This window comes from Schizosaccharomyces japonicus, assembly GCF_000149845.2.
Source record: "Schizosaccharomyces japonicus yFS275 unplaced genomic scaffold supercont5.2, whole genome shotgun sequence".
Taxonomy (NCBI): domain Eukaryota; kingdom Fungi; phylum Ascomycota; class Schizosaccharomycetes; order Schizosaccharomycetales; family Schizosaccharomycetaceae; genus Schizosaccharomyces; species Schizosaccharomyces japonicus.
The window spans coordinates 3007116-3022758 of NW_011627861.1; the positions used below are offsets into that span (position 1 = coordinate 3007116).

Genomic DNA, 15643 nt, shown 5'->3' on the forward strand with positions numbered 1-15643 from the left:
TAGGAGATAAGAAACTCCAGGGGATAACACAGCTTAGCAGGAAATCTGACGTCACGTGTTAGCCAAGCGAAAACAAAAACGCGACGCGTACTCTCGTGGCAGAACGCGAAACAGCATTGTAGGCGTTGTAATCATTTTGATAGAGTTTTCTGAGTTTGATTAGCGTCAAGTAACGGTCCATTAGCGATGGAATGATTGAAGGAATTAATGAGTTGGGAAAATCAAGTTTAAGCTCCCATATTTCAAGAACATTTAGCGGTACAGAAAATTCGTTAAAATTGAGTTTGTCGTATGCGCGCGACGCTAAATATGGCGACTAGTTACATGTCAGTTTATCAAGCAAAAACACTTTTCCGGCTGATTTCAATGCTTTCAATTATAACGGTAATGGGAGAGGGCAAGTTCAATGGGAGGGTCAAGTGCAGTACTGAACTGCAATTACGTAGTCCCTTGCTTTCCGGGACTCACTATCGTTTGTTCTGCATGCATCGATGATCCATCATACGTCATAGTCGTTTCGAGTCTGAATCGCCAGAAGCGATAAACTATGGTTCATTCAACGAACGCCTATCAAAACTGTGATAGTAGATTCGTCAGCTCTTAATCAATTATTGAGACAAGATACGATAGAAAGCATATGATCCCTAGAAAGCCTAGGGTTTTTACACTAAGATACTGTTGCTCAAGCACATTTCACTCACAATGCTTTTTAATCTCGGTGACAGAAAGGTGCCTGCTTCGTATTCTGTGTGAATTTTTCTACGTTATTATTGGTGCCTGGCTCTCCATGCAGGATAAGCGAACTCTTTTTCGCAAATTCGCATACCGATAGTATGATTGGCTGGTATTGCTTGAGGCCGCTAATACGGCCGAACACATCAGCTATCCTTTGCGGGATAGACCCCCTAGCGGGGCAGAGGTATGACGTATCCTCTCCGCCTGAAACGCAGAAAGAACAGGTCGTTTTGCATAAGCTGAGAGAGTTAAGATATGTTCACCTGCTTCTAGAGCGTCGATGGCACTGCTCGCCGCACAATGTTGTAATAGGAATGATACTCGCTTAGTTCAGAGATACGGGAGCAGGCTCAAGTTTTGATGGCTTGGATTACGAAGGAGGTGTATAAAAGACGCATCCCATTCAACAGTTAAGCATTGTAACGTGTCCTCCTCTGAAGAGAACACTTTTTGGCGAAACCATACTTTAGAAACGAAGGAGAATTGTGGAAAACCCCAATTTTTGTTCCCGCTCACTTTACTGAATCGTCGACCTTAATCCGTAATTGCGATTCAATCCTTCCTCAAAGACCACAGCTAGTGTGTGCGATCATACGTGCTTGTTACATCTGTTTGGCATATTATAATTTTAGACTGCAATTGGACGTTGTTCTGTTTGACTCGAAAAACCGAGAAGTTATTCCTCCCTTAATCTTCTTCATTCGTTCGTTTTTGATATCTATTTGTCCTTAGTATCTTTTTCTGGAAACACCAGTTTGAAGTTTGACACATCCCTGTTTGTACGATACAGGCTGTTATCTCTACTGGTACCACATAACATTTTCTACTCTCTTTCATACTCTTTTTCATTTCAAGATGAGTTCAAGCGCTACAGAAGTCTACTCTCAAAAAAAGGACACGAGCAGTGGAGCCCAGAGCATTTCTGTCGCTGCACTGGAAGCGCCCGTGCCATATGACGAGCCCGACAATGCAGAGGACTTGGCCAAGCTGGGCTACAAGCAATCCTTCAAGCGACAACTTTCGTTGTTCGGCGTCTTCAGCGTCTCTTTTTCCGTGCTTGGTTTGCTTCCATCCGTGGCCGCAACGTTGAGTTTCACCATGGGCGTTGTCGGTACCCCCGGTATGGTCTGGGGTTGGCTTGTCGCAATGATCTTTGTCGAGTGTGTCGCTGCAAGCATGGCAGAGCTGTGTTCCAGTATGCCTACTTCCGGTGGTCTGTACTATTCGGCTGCTATGCTTGCTCCTAAAGGTTGGGGCCCCCTGGCTTCTTGGGTGACAGGTTGGTCTAACTACATTGGACAGCTTATTGGTTTCCCGAGTTGTGTTTACAGTTTGTCTTCCATGATTCTTAACGCTGTTGCCATCCAAAGACCCTCGTACACCGTTGAGAACTATCAGATCTTTTTGCTGTCTCTTGGCTTTGTGGTTATCTTCTGCATTATGGCATCTTTGCCAACAAAGATTGTCGGACGCATCAATTCCGTTGGTACCTTTTTGAACACCCTTTTCCTTTTTATCTCAATGATTGTCATTCTTGCAAGCGGTGGTCATAGAAACGGCTTCAACAAGAGTTCGGATGTATGGGGAAAGTTCAACAACACGACTTCCTGGCCCAACGGATTCGCTGTTCTTATGTCCTTCTGTGGTGTCATCTGGACTATGATGGGTTATGACACTCCATTCCACTTGAGTGAGGAATGTGCAAACGCTAGCGTGAATGCACCCAATGGTATTATTCTCACCTCCACTGTGGGTGGTCTCGTCGGTTGGTTGTTCCAATTGATCATTGCCTATACCATTGTGGACTTGAACGCTGTCGTAAGTTCGGATAACCTTTGGGACACTTTCCTCAACCAAGTATTGAGTAAAAATGCTGCTATGGCAATCATCAGCCTTACCATTGTTTCCAACTTCATTATGTCTCAGGGTGTTCTTGTCGCTTCTTCCCGTATCGCCTATTCGTACGCTCGTGATGAGGTGTTACCTTTCTCTAACTATATGGCGATGGTGCATCCGAAGACAAAGACACCCATCGTCGCTGTTGTTGTCAACTCAGTCATCGGATTGTGTGTGATTTTCCTTGTATTCGCTGGTCCGGTTACTATCAATGCTGTTTTCTCTGTGTCGGCAACTGCTGCCTTTGTTGCGTTTACTACTCCCGTGTGTATGCGAACTTTCTTCGTGAAAGATGAGGACTTCCCGGCTGGTCCTTGGAATTTAGGCAAGTTCTCTCGTCCTATCGGATTCGTTGCTGTCTGCTTTGTCTTGGTGATGATTCCTGTCTTGTGTTTCCCCACGAAGTCCAACCCAACTGCCTCGGAAATGAACTGGACCTGCTTGGTGTATGGCGTTCCTATGGGAGCAACTCTCATTTGGTATGCAGTATCTGCACGCAAATGGTTCAAGGGACCCAAGGTTTCTCTCGACTCCACTGGTCCATTGAACATGAGTATCGAGGGAGTGGAAATGCCGCAGGAATCTCCAATCAGCAAAAAGATGGCAAACGAGTCTGAAAAGGCTTACTAGTTTTTGTTACGATTGAATATGTAAGTTTTGGTGATGTGTATCGTGATTGCAACGCAATTATGCGATACATTCATGTCTCATTTCCTTTACGTTTATTTATTACGGTGTTTTGACTTGCATGTCCAAGTAAGAAACTTAACGCCGAAGTGTCTCATCTTGATGCAGACGCGTCTCCTTGAGCTTGTGTTTTGTTTTGTTACAGATTTTGTTAGATGAGTTAAGTCCCAATTTGATTTTTCTCAGAGAGGAGCTCGTTCGCGATTCTATACCAATTAATAGCTGCAGCAGGTACTGATTTCTTCTTATTTTTGAACCATTTCCTGGACCGTTAATCTTTCTTACTGTTAATGTTTGTATTAATTACAGTTTAATTATCGTTGCTTTTCCTAACTTCTTGATAATGACATTCATTGGTAGACTAATAGCTTAAATCCGTGCTTGAATTGTTACATGGCTAGCAGTCCGATCGGTGTAATGGCGAATGGACAAGGGCATTTTATTCAGCGCAATTTATACCACTGATGTTCCTCTTCTTCACCTGAACATTCGTAGCAGCTTCTGAACTATTCAATTCTCACAGTCTGTTTGGTAACACTCATCACTCTTCTGTAACGGTCTCCTCGAAACCTGCAAGCGATGTAAAGAAAACGCATTTTTTTCACTGCATCCACCTAATAAACTTATTTTAGTTATTATTCCTCGCCTATAAACAAACTGTTATTTACTTATTATTGTTCTCTTCATCTTCATTGGATTAGCGAAATTCAGAAATTAAGGTTTATCTCGCTTCACTAATTATGAAGCTATTCACACGTTGTCCAATGTTAACGCTTAATTTTTCGCTACGCGAACTTTTATTTCCACGATCCCCGTGAGATATGACCGAATGAATACATACATATAAACCACCATCGATCCGCCGAGGTTTTCTGCCTTCTGCCTAACAGAACAAGTAATTCATGAGCTGAGACTTTCTCAAACTCAAGCAAAAGCGGGTCTTTACCAGACTACAAACATCAAAAAAACAGTCCAGCTGTTTGGCGTGCTTCCCGGGCCGCGTTTTCTTGGTACTCAAGGCTTGATTTTTTGGTTCTCGTAACTCACCGTGCCCAATTTGGACGAGTTGTGAGTCTTTTTATACACTATTGTGAAGGATTTGTCAAGTAGAAACTTTCTATTGTCGCTCCTTTCCTGTTAACGGCTTCTTCACTATTCTTTGATATTAAGAGGGTCCACTCAAAACGTGCGAGTTAACGTGCAAGTTGAGTTTAATAAACTTTGCTTTCAAGTTCATCTTTGTACAATTGATATCGATTCTTACTGTTCTTTGCAGCATACCCGGTCGGTCTTTGATTTTATTTCACTCCTTCACTCCGTTTTCGCTCGGTTTTGCGATTTTTAGTGAACAGTTCACTGGGAATTTTGCATATTTCATCGAGACTTGGGAGCAGCATTTTTACTAATCATTGATCCCTCGTGCTTAACATTCAAACTAGAAGCAAGGATTACTGCAAAAGCTTTTTCTGGATACTTGTATAGTGTTCAATCGGAATACCTAAAGAATGGTGAAAGCAGAATATACTGAAGATATACCTGGCACTGTTCTCATCTTTAAGGAGAATCCATATGCTTCTTCTGAGAGTAGTGAGCTTAAGAAAATTGGAGACATTGTCTTAGTGCCTCAACCTTCTGATGATCCTAATGATCCGCTCAATTGGAGTGCTCTGCGAAAGAATTGGCATCTGACACTTATTTGTATTATTTCTCTCGTGTCCGGTGCCATCGCCAATGATGCTGGTTCAGCGCAGGATCAAATGAATAAGGAGCTTGGCATCTCATACGATGCGATGGACGACGCTGCTGGTGTTCTCTTCATTTGTGTCGGATACTTTACGTACATTGCAATGCCTGCAACATTTCTTTATGGTCGCCGTTGTGTTTACCTTGTTTGTCTGGTGTTTGCAATGGCAGGCTCTCTGTGGTTTGCTCTCACACAAAGTACAGCAAGTTCAATAGCCAATCAAGCTTTTATCGGCATTGGCGAGGCTTGCGCTGAGGCTCTCACCCAGTATTCGCTGTCTGATATCTTTTTTGAGCATGAGCGTGGTATTAAAATTGGTGTGTATATTCTTTCCACGTCCATTGGTACTTACCTGGGTCCTCTCGCTGCTGGCTACATTGCAGCAGGACAAGGATGGCGTTGGATTGGTTGGTGGGGTTTAATTCTTTCTGCTATTACATTTATACTGTTCCTTTTTAGCTTTGAGGAAACAGCTTTCGATCGTGAAGCTGCTATGGCACAAAAGCAACTTTGCCGTTCAGCCGATGATTTCTTCGTCAGTAATGGTGAAAAGAAAACGGAATTTGATGGTCAGATTAGGGACATCACGCCTAATACAGACCTGGAAAAGGGCATGGAAAGCTCACCTTACGAGAAACCGTCTTACTTCAAGAGGTTGGCACTTATCACGCCTGCCTCAAACTTAGAAGGCTGGGGTCTTCGACAGTATTGGGGACGTTTCGTACAAACGTTACGTATATTTACTTTCCCTGCCGTGCTGTATTCAGGCTTACAATGGGGAGCGCAAGATGCGTTGCTTACTTTCTACCTTACGACAGAAGAGGAGGATTACATGCGCCCTCCGTACAATTATGGAGACACGGCTGTGGCTATGATGAACGTTCCCTGCATTATCGGAGCTACAATTGGATGTTTTTATGGTGGTTATCTGGGTGACTACCTTACTCTTTGGTTGGCCAAAAGAAATAATGGTGTAAAAGAAGCCGAATCTCGTTTGTGGTTAATGGTATTGCCATGCATCCTTAACCCGCTTGGACTGTTCTTATTTGGTTTCGGTACTGCAAGAAATTGGAACTGGGTTCCAACTTATGTTGGTCTTGGTTTCATTGGTTTTGGTTGGGGATGTGCCGGAGATATTTCTATGTCTTACCTGATGGATGCCTATCCGGGAGTTGTTTTAGAAGGCATGGTCGGAGTCTCTGTCATTAACAATACACTGAGTTGGATTTTTACCTTCTCATGTCAAGATTGGATTAATGGGATGGGTACCGAAAATACGTATATTTCAATTGGTATTATCTGTTTCTTTGTTATTGCTACGTCCTTCATAATGATAGCTTATGGAAAGCGTATGCGTATTAAAACAGCTTCAAGATATTACCAGTTCTTAGATGTCCGCAGCCGGTTAGATGGTAAGTAACTCGGTTGTGTGAGGGCCTTGCTGGCTCTCATTAGCAATTGCACTAATGGCGTTTATAATTTTGAAAATAAAAATACCGGGGGTCTAGACATCAGATGCTTGGTAGCACGTTATTTTAGTAGCACACCTATCCCGTATGGAAGTAAAGTGCGCAAGTGAACTGCGCATACTGTTAATAAATGGCACACTGCATAATCAATATATAAAATTACTTTGGAGCAACTATCATTTACTAATCGCAGCGAATGAAGTCGAACTTCGGAAACACCTACGTCTCACGGGTTAACGAAACATAGTATCTTTAAAAAACTATTGACTATGATTATAATATTTCCCATTACTTGGTACTCCTGTTCCAGATAGTACTCAGGGGCAGAACTAAGGCGCAATGGCTTATGCAGGACAAGCTTGTGCTACTTTTATCAACGACAAAGTGACGAAAGATGTCTTTAGTTTATCGGAGTCTCGAAGCAAAAATCCATTCGTAATGCTAAGCTTTCATTGAATTACCGGATTTACAGCTATAAGTTGTACGGTATGACGGACATAACACTGTGCTAACATTGTAATAAACTCGATGGAAACGAAGTATTAATATAGCTAAACAGTGTAATGCATGAACAATAATTATTTTTTAAAGCCTGCATGATTAATATCGTTACAGTGTCTGATCTTGTTAATCAAAGAACTAGCACATACGCAACACAGCACGTTCATACATGCTGTATCTAACTACATAATCAAACAAGGACAGCTCGTTTACTCCCAAAACAAAATATCATTTAATTTTACCCATATTATGAGGTGTCCTCCAATCAGTCTCACTTGAAGATGGACGTGAAAGGGTTTGATTAAAAGGGCAAAATGGAGCAGAGTTTAGACATAAAGATAAGCCGGTTTCGTTGTGTACATAAACAGACAGTGTACCGCCTAACACAAGGAGACCAGTCAATCATCAAAACGAGTACAACACAGTACCAAAAACCGTATGGCAATTACTCTGTTCAGTTTCTTAAACCTTTCCGTATTGATTCATTTGAACTTCTTCCTGGAAGTCAAAAATATCATAACCGTTTTCCTTACACAGCTCCGCAAAGCGGGCATCTTCGTCTTGAATGCAAGATTGACTGACATTTGGAACACAGAAAAAAGCGAGAACAGCAACGAAAAGAGCCATTGCACTTGCAGCATAAAAATAGGTACGGACGGCATCACCTCCGAAGGCATAAATTCCAGCGACTGCACCGCATTTTCCGACAGCGGCAGCAATTCCATAAAACAAACCACGAAACGACGCGGGTGATGTTTTGGAAGCCAACAGTCCGATATTGTTGCCAGGTCCAAATTCACCCAGCGTAAGAAACAAACCGTAAATGATGCAAAATCCAGCAATGTGCTTTACAAGACCATTATAAAAACCGGACATGAAGAAGCCAATTATTCCTTGAAGTGTGAGACCAATGATAAGACAATATTTTGGACCTAAAATATCCGAGCCATAAGCACCAAGCAGCGATCCGGGAAGGTAGAAACTATTAATGAGCGTAGACCAGCCGAAGGTCTGTGCCATTGTTGCATTTGATGGTAACACTTTTCCAACGATAGTACTCGAATATAAGCCAAAGGCATACGCAGAAAGATCGTAAACAAACCAGACCAAACATATAACGAGCAGACGCAAACCATACTGACGAACGACCAATCCCCAGGGAATTTGAGAGTATCGAAGACGGTTCTTTGTGTATGAGCCCGATTCCTTGAGACGTAAACGAAAGTAAAGTAAAAATAAAGGGACTATAGCACCCAAGCCAATAGATAATCTCCAAACAATTCTCAAATGTTCGTCGCCAAATATACACGCCAGGATGAATGGGACTAGGGCGCCAACCACAAATCCGACGTCAATTGCGCTGTTGGTGACGGCAATGAACACTGCATGGCGACGGCCACTTTTCATTTCTGCGCTTGACTCGGAAGCTGCAACAGATCCACAAGGATACTCGGCACCAATTCCAACACCAAGGAAGAATCGGTAAACAATTAGGGCTGTGATCATTCCGTCTATGCTGCCATGAGGTCCGTACGCTCCGGTGCACAAAGCTGTAGCGACAATTAAGATAACTGTAGCAACAATCATACCTCGTTTCCGACCAATTTGGTCAGAAACATAACCGAACGACAATTGACCGACAATAGTGCCGACGTATGCAATCATACCCACATTTTGCAATGCATGTGAATGCTTTGTTTCCGCAGGATAGAGTTTGCGTAAAATACTAATAACCGCGCCAATGGTATTGGCACAATAACCATCTGAAACAAGAGCGACACCACAAACTAAAACGATGCCAAATTTGCGTAGCTCTGAATGGTTGTCCGTGGAATCCAAACTTAATCCTGAAGTAGTTTTGACAATGTCATCGGCACCTTTCTTCACGGGGTTTTCATTAGAGTCAATTGTTTCCGATTCACGAATATAATTGACAGACTCATCAGCTGTTTTCTTCAATTGATCATTCTCGTTACCAACAGTGTTGCCTAGAGAAGTGGGTTCTGCCATTATGAAAGAGTTCTTGGGGTTCTGTTCTTTTACTGAGTTTATTATGAAATGTTCTTCTGCAGGAGCAATTGAGAGCCCCGTTTAAAGTAACAGCGACAAACTTATCAAGAGTGACGGCGATTACCACAAAAGGTTTAAAGGAAGGAACGATACTCAACCCGTCTGTTGAGTCAAAAGATTGAGAGTAGGCTTTATCTTGAATTCTTCGTCACAGTAGAATTTACCAGGACAGGTATTTGATTCTTGTCACTTTCAATTACTTATCTTTAAGTGAAATTTCTTAAAGCACAAAATAAGTTGTGCCTGGTATCTCGAAAGACAATTCCTAAAGCTGCTCCTTAATTCGTTATGATGTGTTTACTTTAGGAATTGGGGTACCAGGGGCTGTTTATATGCGCTTTTTTTTTAACGCATAACAGTCTGTACTGTTGTTTACTACTACGCACGTCATGTGCATCTCAGTATTATCAATAAAACGTCGCACACAGAATACTATATATACATCTTAAACAATAATTTCTAGTCTATTAAATAAGTTTACATTTGATGAACATTTGTTTGAGGGCTTTTACTGTTCCACGTTTTTCTTAACGGTCGCAGATTCGTTTGTCGCCGGCATCATAATTCATGATTTTCATTAAGCGAGCTCAGTTCGCACATGTTTCACATAGAAATAACGTGGATGCTTCGTTCATCAGTTGCAGCTCAAAATACTTTGTTTATAGAATCCAATTGCTTAAATTGACAGCGAGTTTTTTCTTCACCATGGTTTTCCAATAACCATTATTACTAGTTCTCCTCACCTAAGAAAAATTCGGAAATAGAAAATCAAGAATGGGAAAATGAAAATGCTTTGTCGGAGTACGTCTAGAGCTGATAAAAGAAATCATTATTACATTGCCTCAATGTTTGACGGAAAAGGTACTTGCCGGGAGTTTGAAATAAGCCAGATGTTAGGGTACAGATATTTGACGTCTATATTTAACGAGGAACATTGAAGAAAGTAATGTGAGCACTTGTTGGATAAAAGAAGAGTTAATGGAATTGGTTAATATATGATTTTCATGGGAATTCTGATGGGGGAGAACTTATTCATTCACTCGTAAAAAGTTTATTCGCTTGGGAAACTGCCCCACTAATTAAACCCTAGATGAATGGATGAAACCGTTTCTTAACCTGCAAATCTCGAAACGATTCTTAACCGACATTGCGGTGCGATTATCTGATCCTGTAAAACAGAGAACAGTACGCCTGTGACCGAGTAGGTGATGCATAAAATTGCGCGTATCATAAATTTTATTCTTATATTATTCATCTATTTAGAAACGAATTTATTAGCCTGCAATTCCTGAATGGACCCAATTAAAAGCACTTCGGCGCTTATTTTGGGAGCGATCGCGAAGCATTGATCACCAGTCGTCGCACTGTTTAACGCACTCGTGATTCCCCGCCCAAGCGGTAAAGCACTGCTGCATCCGCATGATGCGTCGGAGGTTAACTGATAAGCGACAATGTTGGTTATGATTGATTTATTGCTAAACGAAGGATAGTTAAGATTCCCAGTAAAGCCAGTGGTTACAAGAACATTTTGACGGCGCCCATGAGGATTAACGGCTTCTGTTATTAGTTGTGTGCGACTTGAAACCTTTCGTCGCAAGTCTTGTGAAGTAGTATTGAGGAAAAATGGACATGATATTTTCATCAGGGGCTACTTTTTTCAAACATGTGTACCAGTCATGCTAACTATGGTAGTCCCATAACAAGTATACTGCTTGTACATGTGATCATCCCTGTCTTCGGCTCAAAACTCGAATCGTGGGTGTGATATACAAAATGAAATACTCTTGGTCTGAAACTCCGGTTTGTAAGCGAATATGAGAACTTAAATCGCTTCAACAAAAATGCGCATTCATAACAATTGTGATTTCAGAGTTAAAACTAAATCAATGATTTGTTTATATGCGGCGTAAAAGCTTATGTGTGTAAATCGCATAACTAAATACATTTAACAGTTAAGTGCATTAAAATGTCAATTCTCTGATAGTCTAAGTGAGTAAAGCTCGTAGCGCATTGGATGTTTAATAAAATCCCATACCCATAAACTTGATTAACTGAAAATAATTACTCATGTACTTAGGCGCGCATGGTTTTAAAGTGATAGACTATAGTTGGCAATCTGTGACTGGAATACAAAGTGTAATTAGACTCAACGTTTTCCTTGATGAAATGTTACTGGGTTTGTCCGTTAGCGTTATTTTGCATTGTACTATATTTTCTTGTTAGTAGTTTGATATAGTGTTCGCAAGTGGATGACATAACACAATAGCAAGCGCAAACACGAACTTTAGTGATAAGAGCAGTTAGCTAAAAGAGTTTAATTGGTTCAAAGCTAGTGTATACTAAATCGAAGCCGAATCACTTATACGAGAGTTTCTTCATGTTACTGTTTACACACGAACACAAGTAAAGGAAAATATCGGTAACACAATTACAACACGAGTGCAAAATCTTCGTCGAAATCATTGCCTCAATAGCGGATTAAGTTAATTATATACAATCTATATTAACGTAACAACTTGTATGCAATGAAACAATTTCATCTTATCACTTTTTTTTTCTTTAATATCGCTTATTACGGTATAGCTTTTTATATTTATCGACGTCTTAGGGGTGCATTCCCTTTTAAGACTAAGGGTTAACTAAGATAAGTCAACAAATTACTTGTTTATTGCAATTACAGCTGTTTCATTGACAAAAATAGTGCTTGTGGATATTTTTAAAACATATGAATAATCATAGCTTGTCAATACACTAAGTGAGGTCTTTATATAGAAATAATTAGACTTAGTGAAACGCAACAAAAAAGTATCATTGTTGAGATAGTCTGTTCGTTTGAAATAGCTTAGTTACAGTTTATGACGATGGTACATATTTGATGCCTACGATAACTAAACCAAAGCTTCGAATAAAAGTAATAGCAATTCACCATTGTGATATTGAGTCAATAAGTGCGTTTAAACAGCATACGAATCAAAGAATATGTGAGGCTTACTTATTTTAGTTATGTGCTCAACAAATTGAATTATACGGATACGTTAATCTATTAGTAATTACTAAAAAGAAGAGTACTTAGTAGTAGATGGACTAATGATTGCCAAGAAACAACTGCGTTTCTTTTATCAAACAAAGAGCATTCAGTAATGCCAGATTGTGAATGCAGTAATTCAACTAACAAGAGTATCCTTCTCAAATGATTTTTGTTCGGCAGATAAACGATGTTTCTCACTAAGTTTAAACAGCACAATATGAAGGGCTCGAAAACTATTTAGAGCTTTATCTTGTTTTTGCCGCCAAGTCTTTACGATAACCTCGCCTATTTCAAGTAAAAACCCTGGACAAGTAATACAATAATTAGCAATCCATCATTTATGTTGTAATTGCAAAAAGCCCAAAATGTATATTTCTACAATCTACTGAGCCAAAAATGTTTTAGGCACATGAATATGTTCTACAGCTTGTATCTTTAAATATGTAATAACAGATTGTGTTGACAGAATCTCATTAAAGCACAGGAAAACAAAGCACTCAATACTAGAACCAGTAACAGGATTACTCAAAACCAATGTTCCTAACATCTGCTTCCGGTATTAAGGTTATAGATTAGTGGAATTGAAACTAAATAGTAAAATGCTAGGAGCAAGTACTAACGCTACTATTATATAGTGTGCGATACTCTTCAATGCTAAAATTAATATTGTATACTGTTCATTAAATGACGTTTCACTGTGAGCGTTGCTCTCATTAGAGGATTGCAAAAAACCGAGAGATGTAGTTACTTGCTCTTCGCAACTGGTTTTATTTGACCAATTATAATGAAACAGTCTAACTAGTAATTAGTTTACCATTAGCAGTATCATGAAAGCACAAATTACTCAACACGAAATAGCTATTTAGCATTTTGCTAGCGCATTTTTATTGGAAAAGTCCTGAATCCTACTTATAGACTGCAAGCAACATATATTTATGTCATAAAAATTCATAAGCAAGAAGCATTTTGAAATCCAAGTTCTGAATTCAACTGTCGTCACGTCTTCCTCAACAGACCCAGGCTATGCTTTGTCTTAGTTAATCTTTACTTTGCTATAATGAACAAAACAACCACTAGTGAATTTATATTAATATCGACTTGATTAGGTATTTGACATCACTTATTGGCGGAAATAGACAGAGCCTTTTCGGGAAGGAAGATGTAGCGAAACGCATCTCTTCCGTTTAAGTAGTAGCGGTATAACCGTTTGTACCGAGAAAACCCAAGGTGTTCATAGAAGGATTTGGCAGCCTCATTGTCAACTTCTGTTTCCAAAACAATTTCGTCAGCAGAGTTTTCCCTCATTGCTTGTATGGAGGCATTCGCAAGTTGTGTAGCGATACCGTGTCCTCTGTAATTTTTATCAACAGCCAGCATAGCTATATAGCCACGAATTCTGTTTTTTCTAGCATCTTGTTTGCTGACAATGGCACCAATGAGCCTGCCATCGAGGAGGGCTATATAGCTGTACTGGGGCCTGGAATATGTGTTAGAGTTGTGTTATTAACAGTACACTTGGTGGTTTAGTTACCATTGATGCAAAAAGTAGCGGTACACATATTTGCTATATGGTTCACTGAGGTCCTTTTCTATCAGCTTACAAATGTCATCAAGGTACTCGCTAGAATACGGTTGGATTTGTGGGTGAGGCATGTTTTTGGACTTGCAAAACCTCCAGGATACTACTGTACACCGGGCCAAAAAGTGGTGGTGCTAATTTGACAATTTAGCAAACCAAAGGTTGCCTGTGGTGAACTTTGATGATACAAAAATATGAAAGAATGACTGTGTAGGTAATGTAGTTTTATTATACTTGTACAAAAGTGCTCTCAGTGTGACCAAGGCAGCCGTCATCCTACAAATAAGTGATCTTCAGTGAATTTTCTAGGGTTTTCCGCAACATGGAAAGAACAATATTCATGACAAACGGAGCATCAAACAGCTCATTGCAACTAACACACCGACTAACATAAACTAACAACGTTAACTTTAAATTAACAGTCTATCCCAATGAAAAATAATTTCACAACGGTGCCAAAAAATAAATCCACGTAGACACACAAGAGAGATGCCACAAAAAAAACAAAGTCATCTGTTTCGTCTGAGGTTGTTTTATCCTAATACCAAAAAGCCCAAATGTACACTTCAGCAGCCGCTTCGTGCGGGAAATTAATCCTGTGTTTTCAATGATTTTAAGAGGCAAAGGTAGCGGCCACAATAAGAGGGAAGATAATCGTAACTTCTCCGTAAACCTATACCAGTTAGTAACCCATGTACACAACAAAAAGAAAAGGAAAGAGCGGTAAAGACGGTCCGCAACTCCTCCACAAACCATACCTTAGTTCTACGTCCGTCAAGACGAATTTTTCCCCAACTAACAGCCTCATCGGGGCGTGCACCGGCGTCACTGCCATCGAATTCGTTGGCAGTATTAATGTACACCGTCCAATCTGCACCATTACGCATCAAGTTGGCATTGCAAATGTGATGCTTGATGACACCACCGCCAAGAATAATCATACCCGAACGGTTTGCGTGAACGGCAAGAGAGTTGATGGCACGAATATCAGGCACAATATCCAAGTCGATGGGACGAGGATCAGCCTTAAACGTATGGAAGTACAACATGTCACCAATCGAACCATCAGTAAGAGCAGGACTGAAAACGGGGATGTTATTTTTGTAGGCCCAGTAGTACACACTGCGCTCGTCGTTAATTTCCTTACCAAGACGGTGGATGAAGCGAGAAGGAGACCAGTGATAACCGGCCTCCTGCTCCTCGACCATCTTGTCCATGATGGGAAGGATCCACTCCTCAAACAAGCAGTAGTTTTCATTGGGCACAACCAAGTTACCAATACGGTTGATACCCTTCTTACGGAGCTTCTCGCCGCTCAAGGCAAAGTCACCCAAATACGTGGGAGCGAGACACTTGATGAAGTCCTCCTCAATACCGCCAGCGGTGGTGACAAGCACGTCGACACACTTGTGTTGGACCAAGTAGCGAAGAATCTCGCGCACACCAGAGGAAATCAAGTTACTGGTGTAGCCCAGGAAAATAGTAGCTCTGTCCTTCTTTCCCTCAGGAGGATTGGGATCGCGCCAAAGACGCATTTCATTGATGATGTCAATGGCTTCACCCAGATTCGTAGCTTGGAAACCGATTTGACCGTAAAACTTCATGAGCTCGGCAACCGTAACAGGCGAACCTCCATTTTTTCTACGTTCATCAAAAACATTGAAGTCCGGGCCAACAACCTCAACGGAGTTCTCGTCCATCTTTTCAGATTGGACGAGAACAGCGCTTTTTGCAATGGATTCGTCAGACATGTCTGCGGTAGGCAACTGTTGATGGCCACAAGATAATGCTTTTGGCTATTTCGGAAAAGTTGACCGACACGGGTATTGGTGGTCACCGAGGTCACCGAATGGTCCGAATGCAATCACCAGATTTCGATTTCACCGAGCTACATGGCCGAAATGTCCAAGGTCACCGTCAAACTCCCGACCGGA

General features: G+C 40.9%; 5 protein-coding genes across 5 annotated transcripts; 2 read left to right on the forward strand and 3 right to left on the reverse strand.

Annotated features, from left to right (window-relative positions):
- Positions 1–930: 930 nt before the first annotated feature.
- On the forward strand, positions 931–3633 carry SJAG_04135 (amino acid permease). The gene has a single exon (XM_002175220.2). It carries the CDS (start codon positions 1591–1593, stop codon positions 3259–3261), a length of 1671 nt encoding a protein of 556 aa, XP_002175256.1. The 5' UTR covers positions 931–1590; the 3' UTR covers positions 3262–3633.
- A 550-nt stretch (positions 3634–4183) lies between these two features.
- Positions 4184–7206, forward strand: SJAG_04134 (membrane transporter). Its single transcript, XM_002175219.2, has one exon. The coding sequence runs from the start codon at positions 4824–4826 to the stop codon at positions 6480–6482; it is 1659 nt and encodes a 552-aa protein (XP_002175255.1). The 5' UTR covers positions 4184–4823; the 3' UTR covers positions 6483–7206.
- A 288-nt stretch (positions 7207–7494) lies between these two features.
- Positions 7495–9042, reverse strand: SJAG_05325 (glycerophosphodiester transporter; the record flags this gene model as incomplete). The annotated part of the gene is made up of 1 exon (XM_002175218.2): positions 7495–9042. The coding sequence occupies one exon, from the start codon at positions 9040–9042 to the stop codon at positions 7495–7497; it is 1548 nt and encodes a 515-aa protein (XP_002175254.2).
- A 3736-nt stretch (positions 9043–12778) lies between these two features.
- On the reverse strand, positions 12779–13910 carry SJAG_04131 (NatC N-acetyltransferase complex catalytic subunit). Its single transcript, XM_002175217.2, has 2 exons — positions 13662–13910; positions 12779–13607 (listed from the first exon to the last, which is right to left on the reverse strand). Exons 1-2 carry the CDS (start codon positions 13781–13783, stop codon positions 13247–13249), a joined length of 483 nt encoding a protein of 160 aa, XP_002175253.1. The 5' UTR covers positions 13784–13910; the 3' UTR covers positions 12779–13246.
- Positions 13845–15492, reverse strand: SJAG_04130 (eIF-5A-deoxyhypusine synthase). Its single transcript, XM_002175216.2, has 2 exons — positions 14468–15492; positions 13845–14382 (listed from the first exon to the last, which is right to left on the reverse strand). Exons 1-2 carry the CDS (start codon positions 15458–15460, stop codon positions 14323–14325), a joined length of 1053 nt encoding a protein of 350 aa, XP_002175252.1. The 5' UTR covers positions 15461–15492; the 3' UTR covers positions 13845–14322.
- Between the last annotated feature and the right edge of the window lie 151 nt (positions 15493–15643).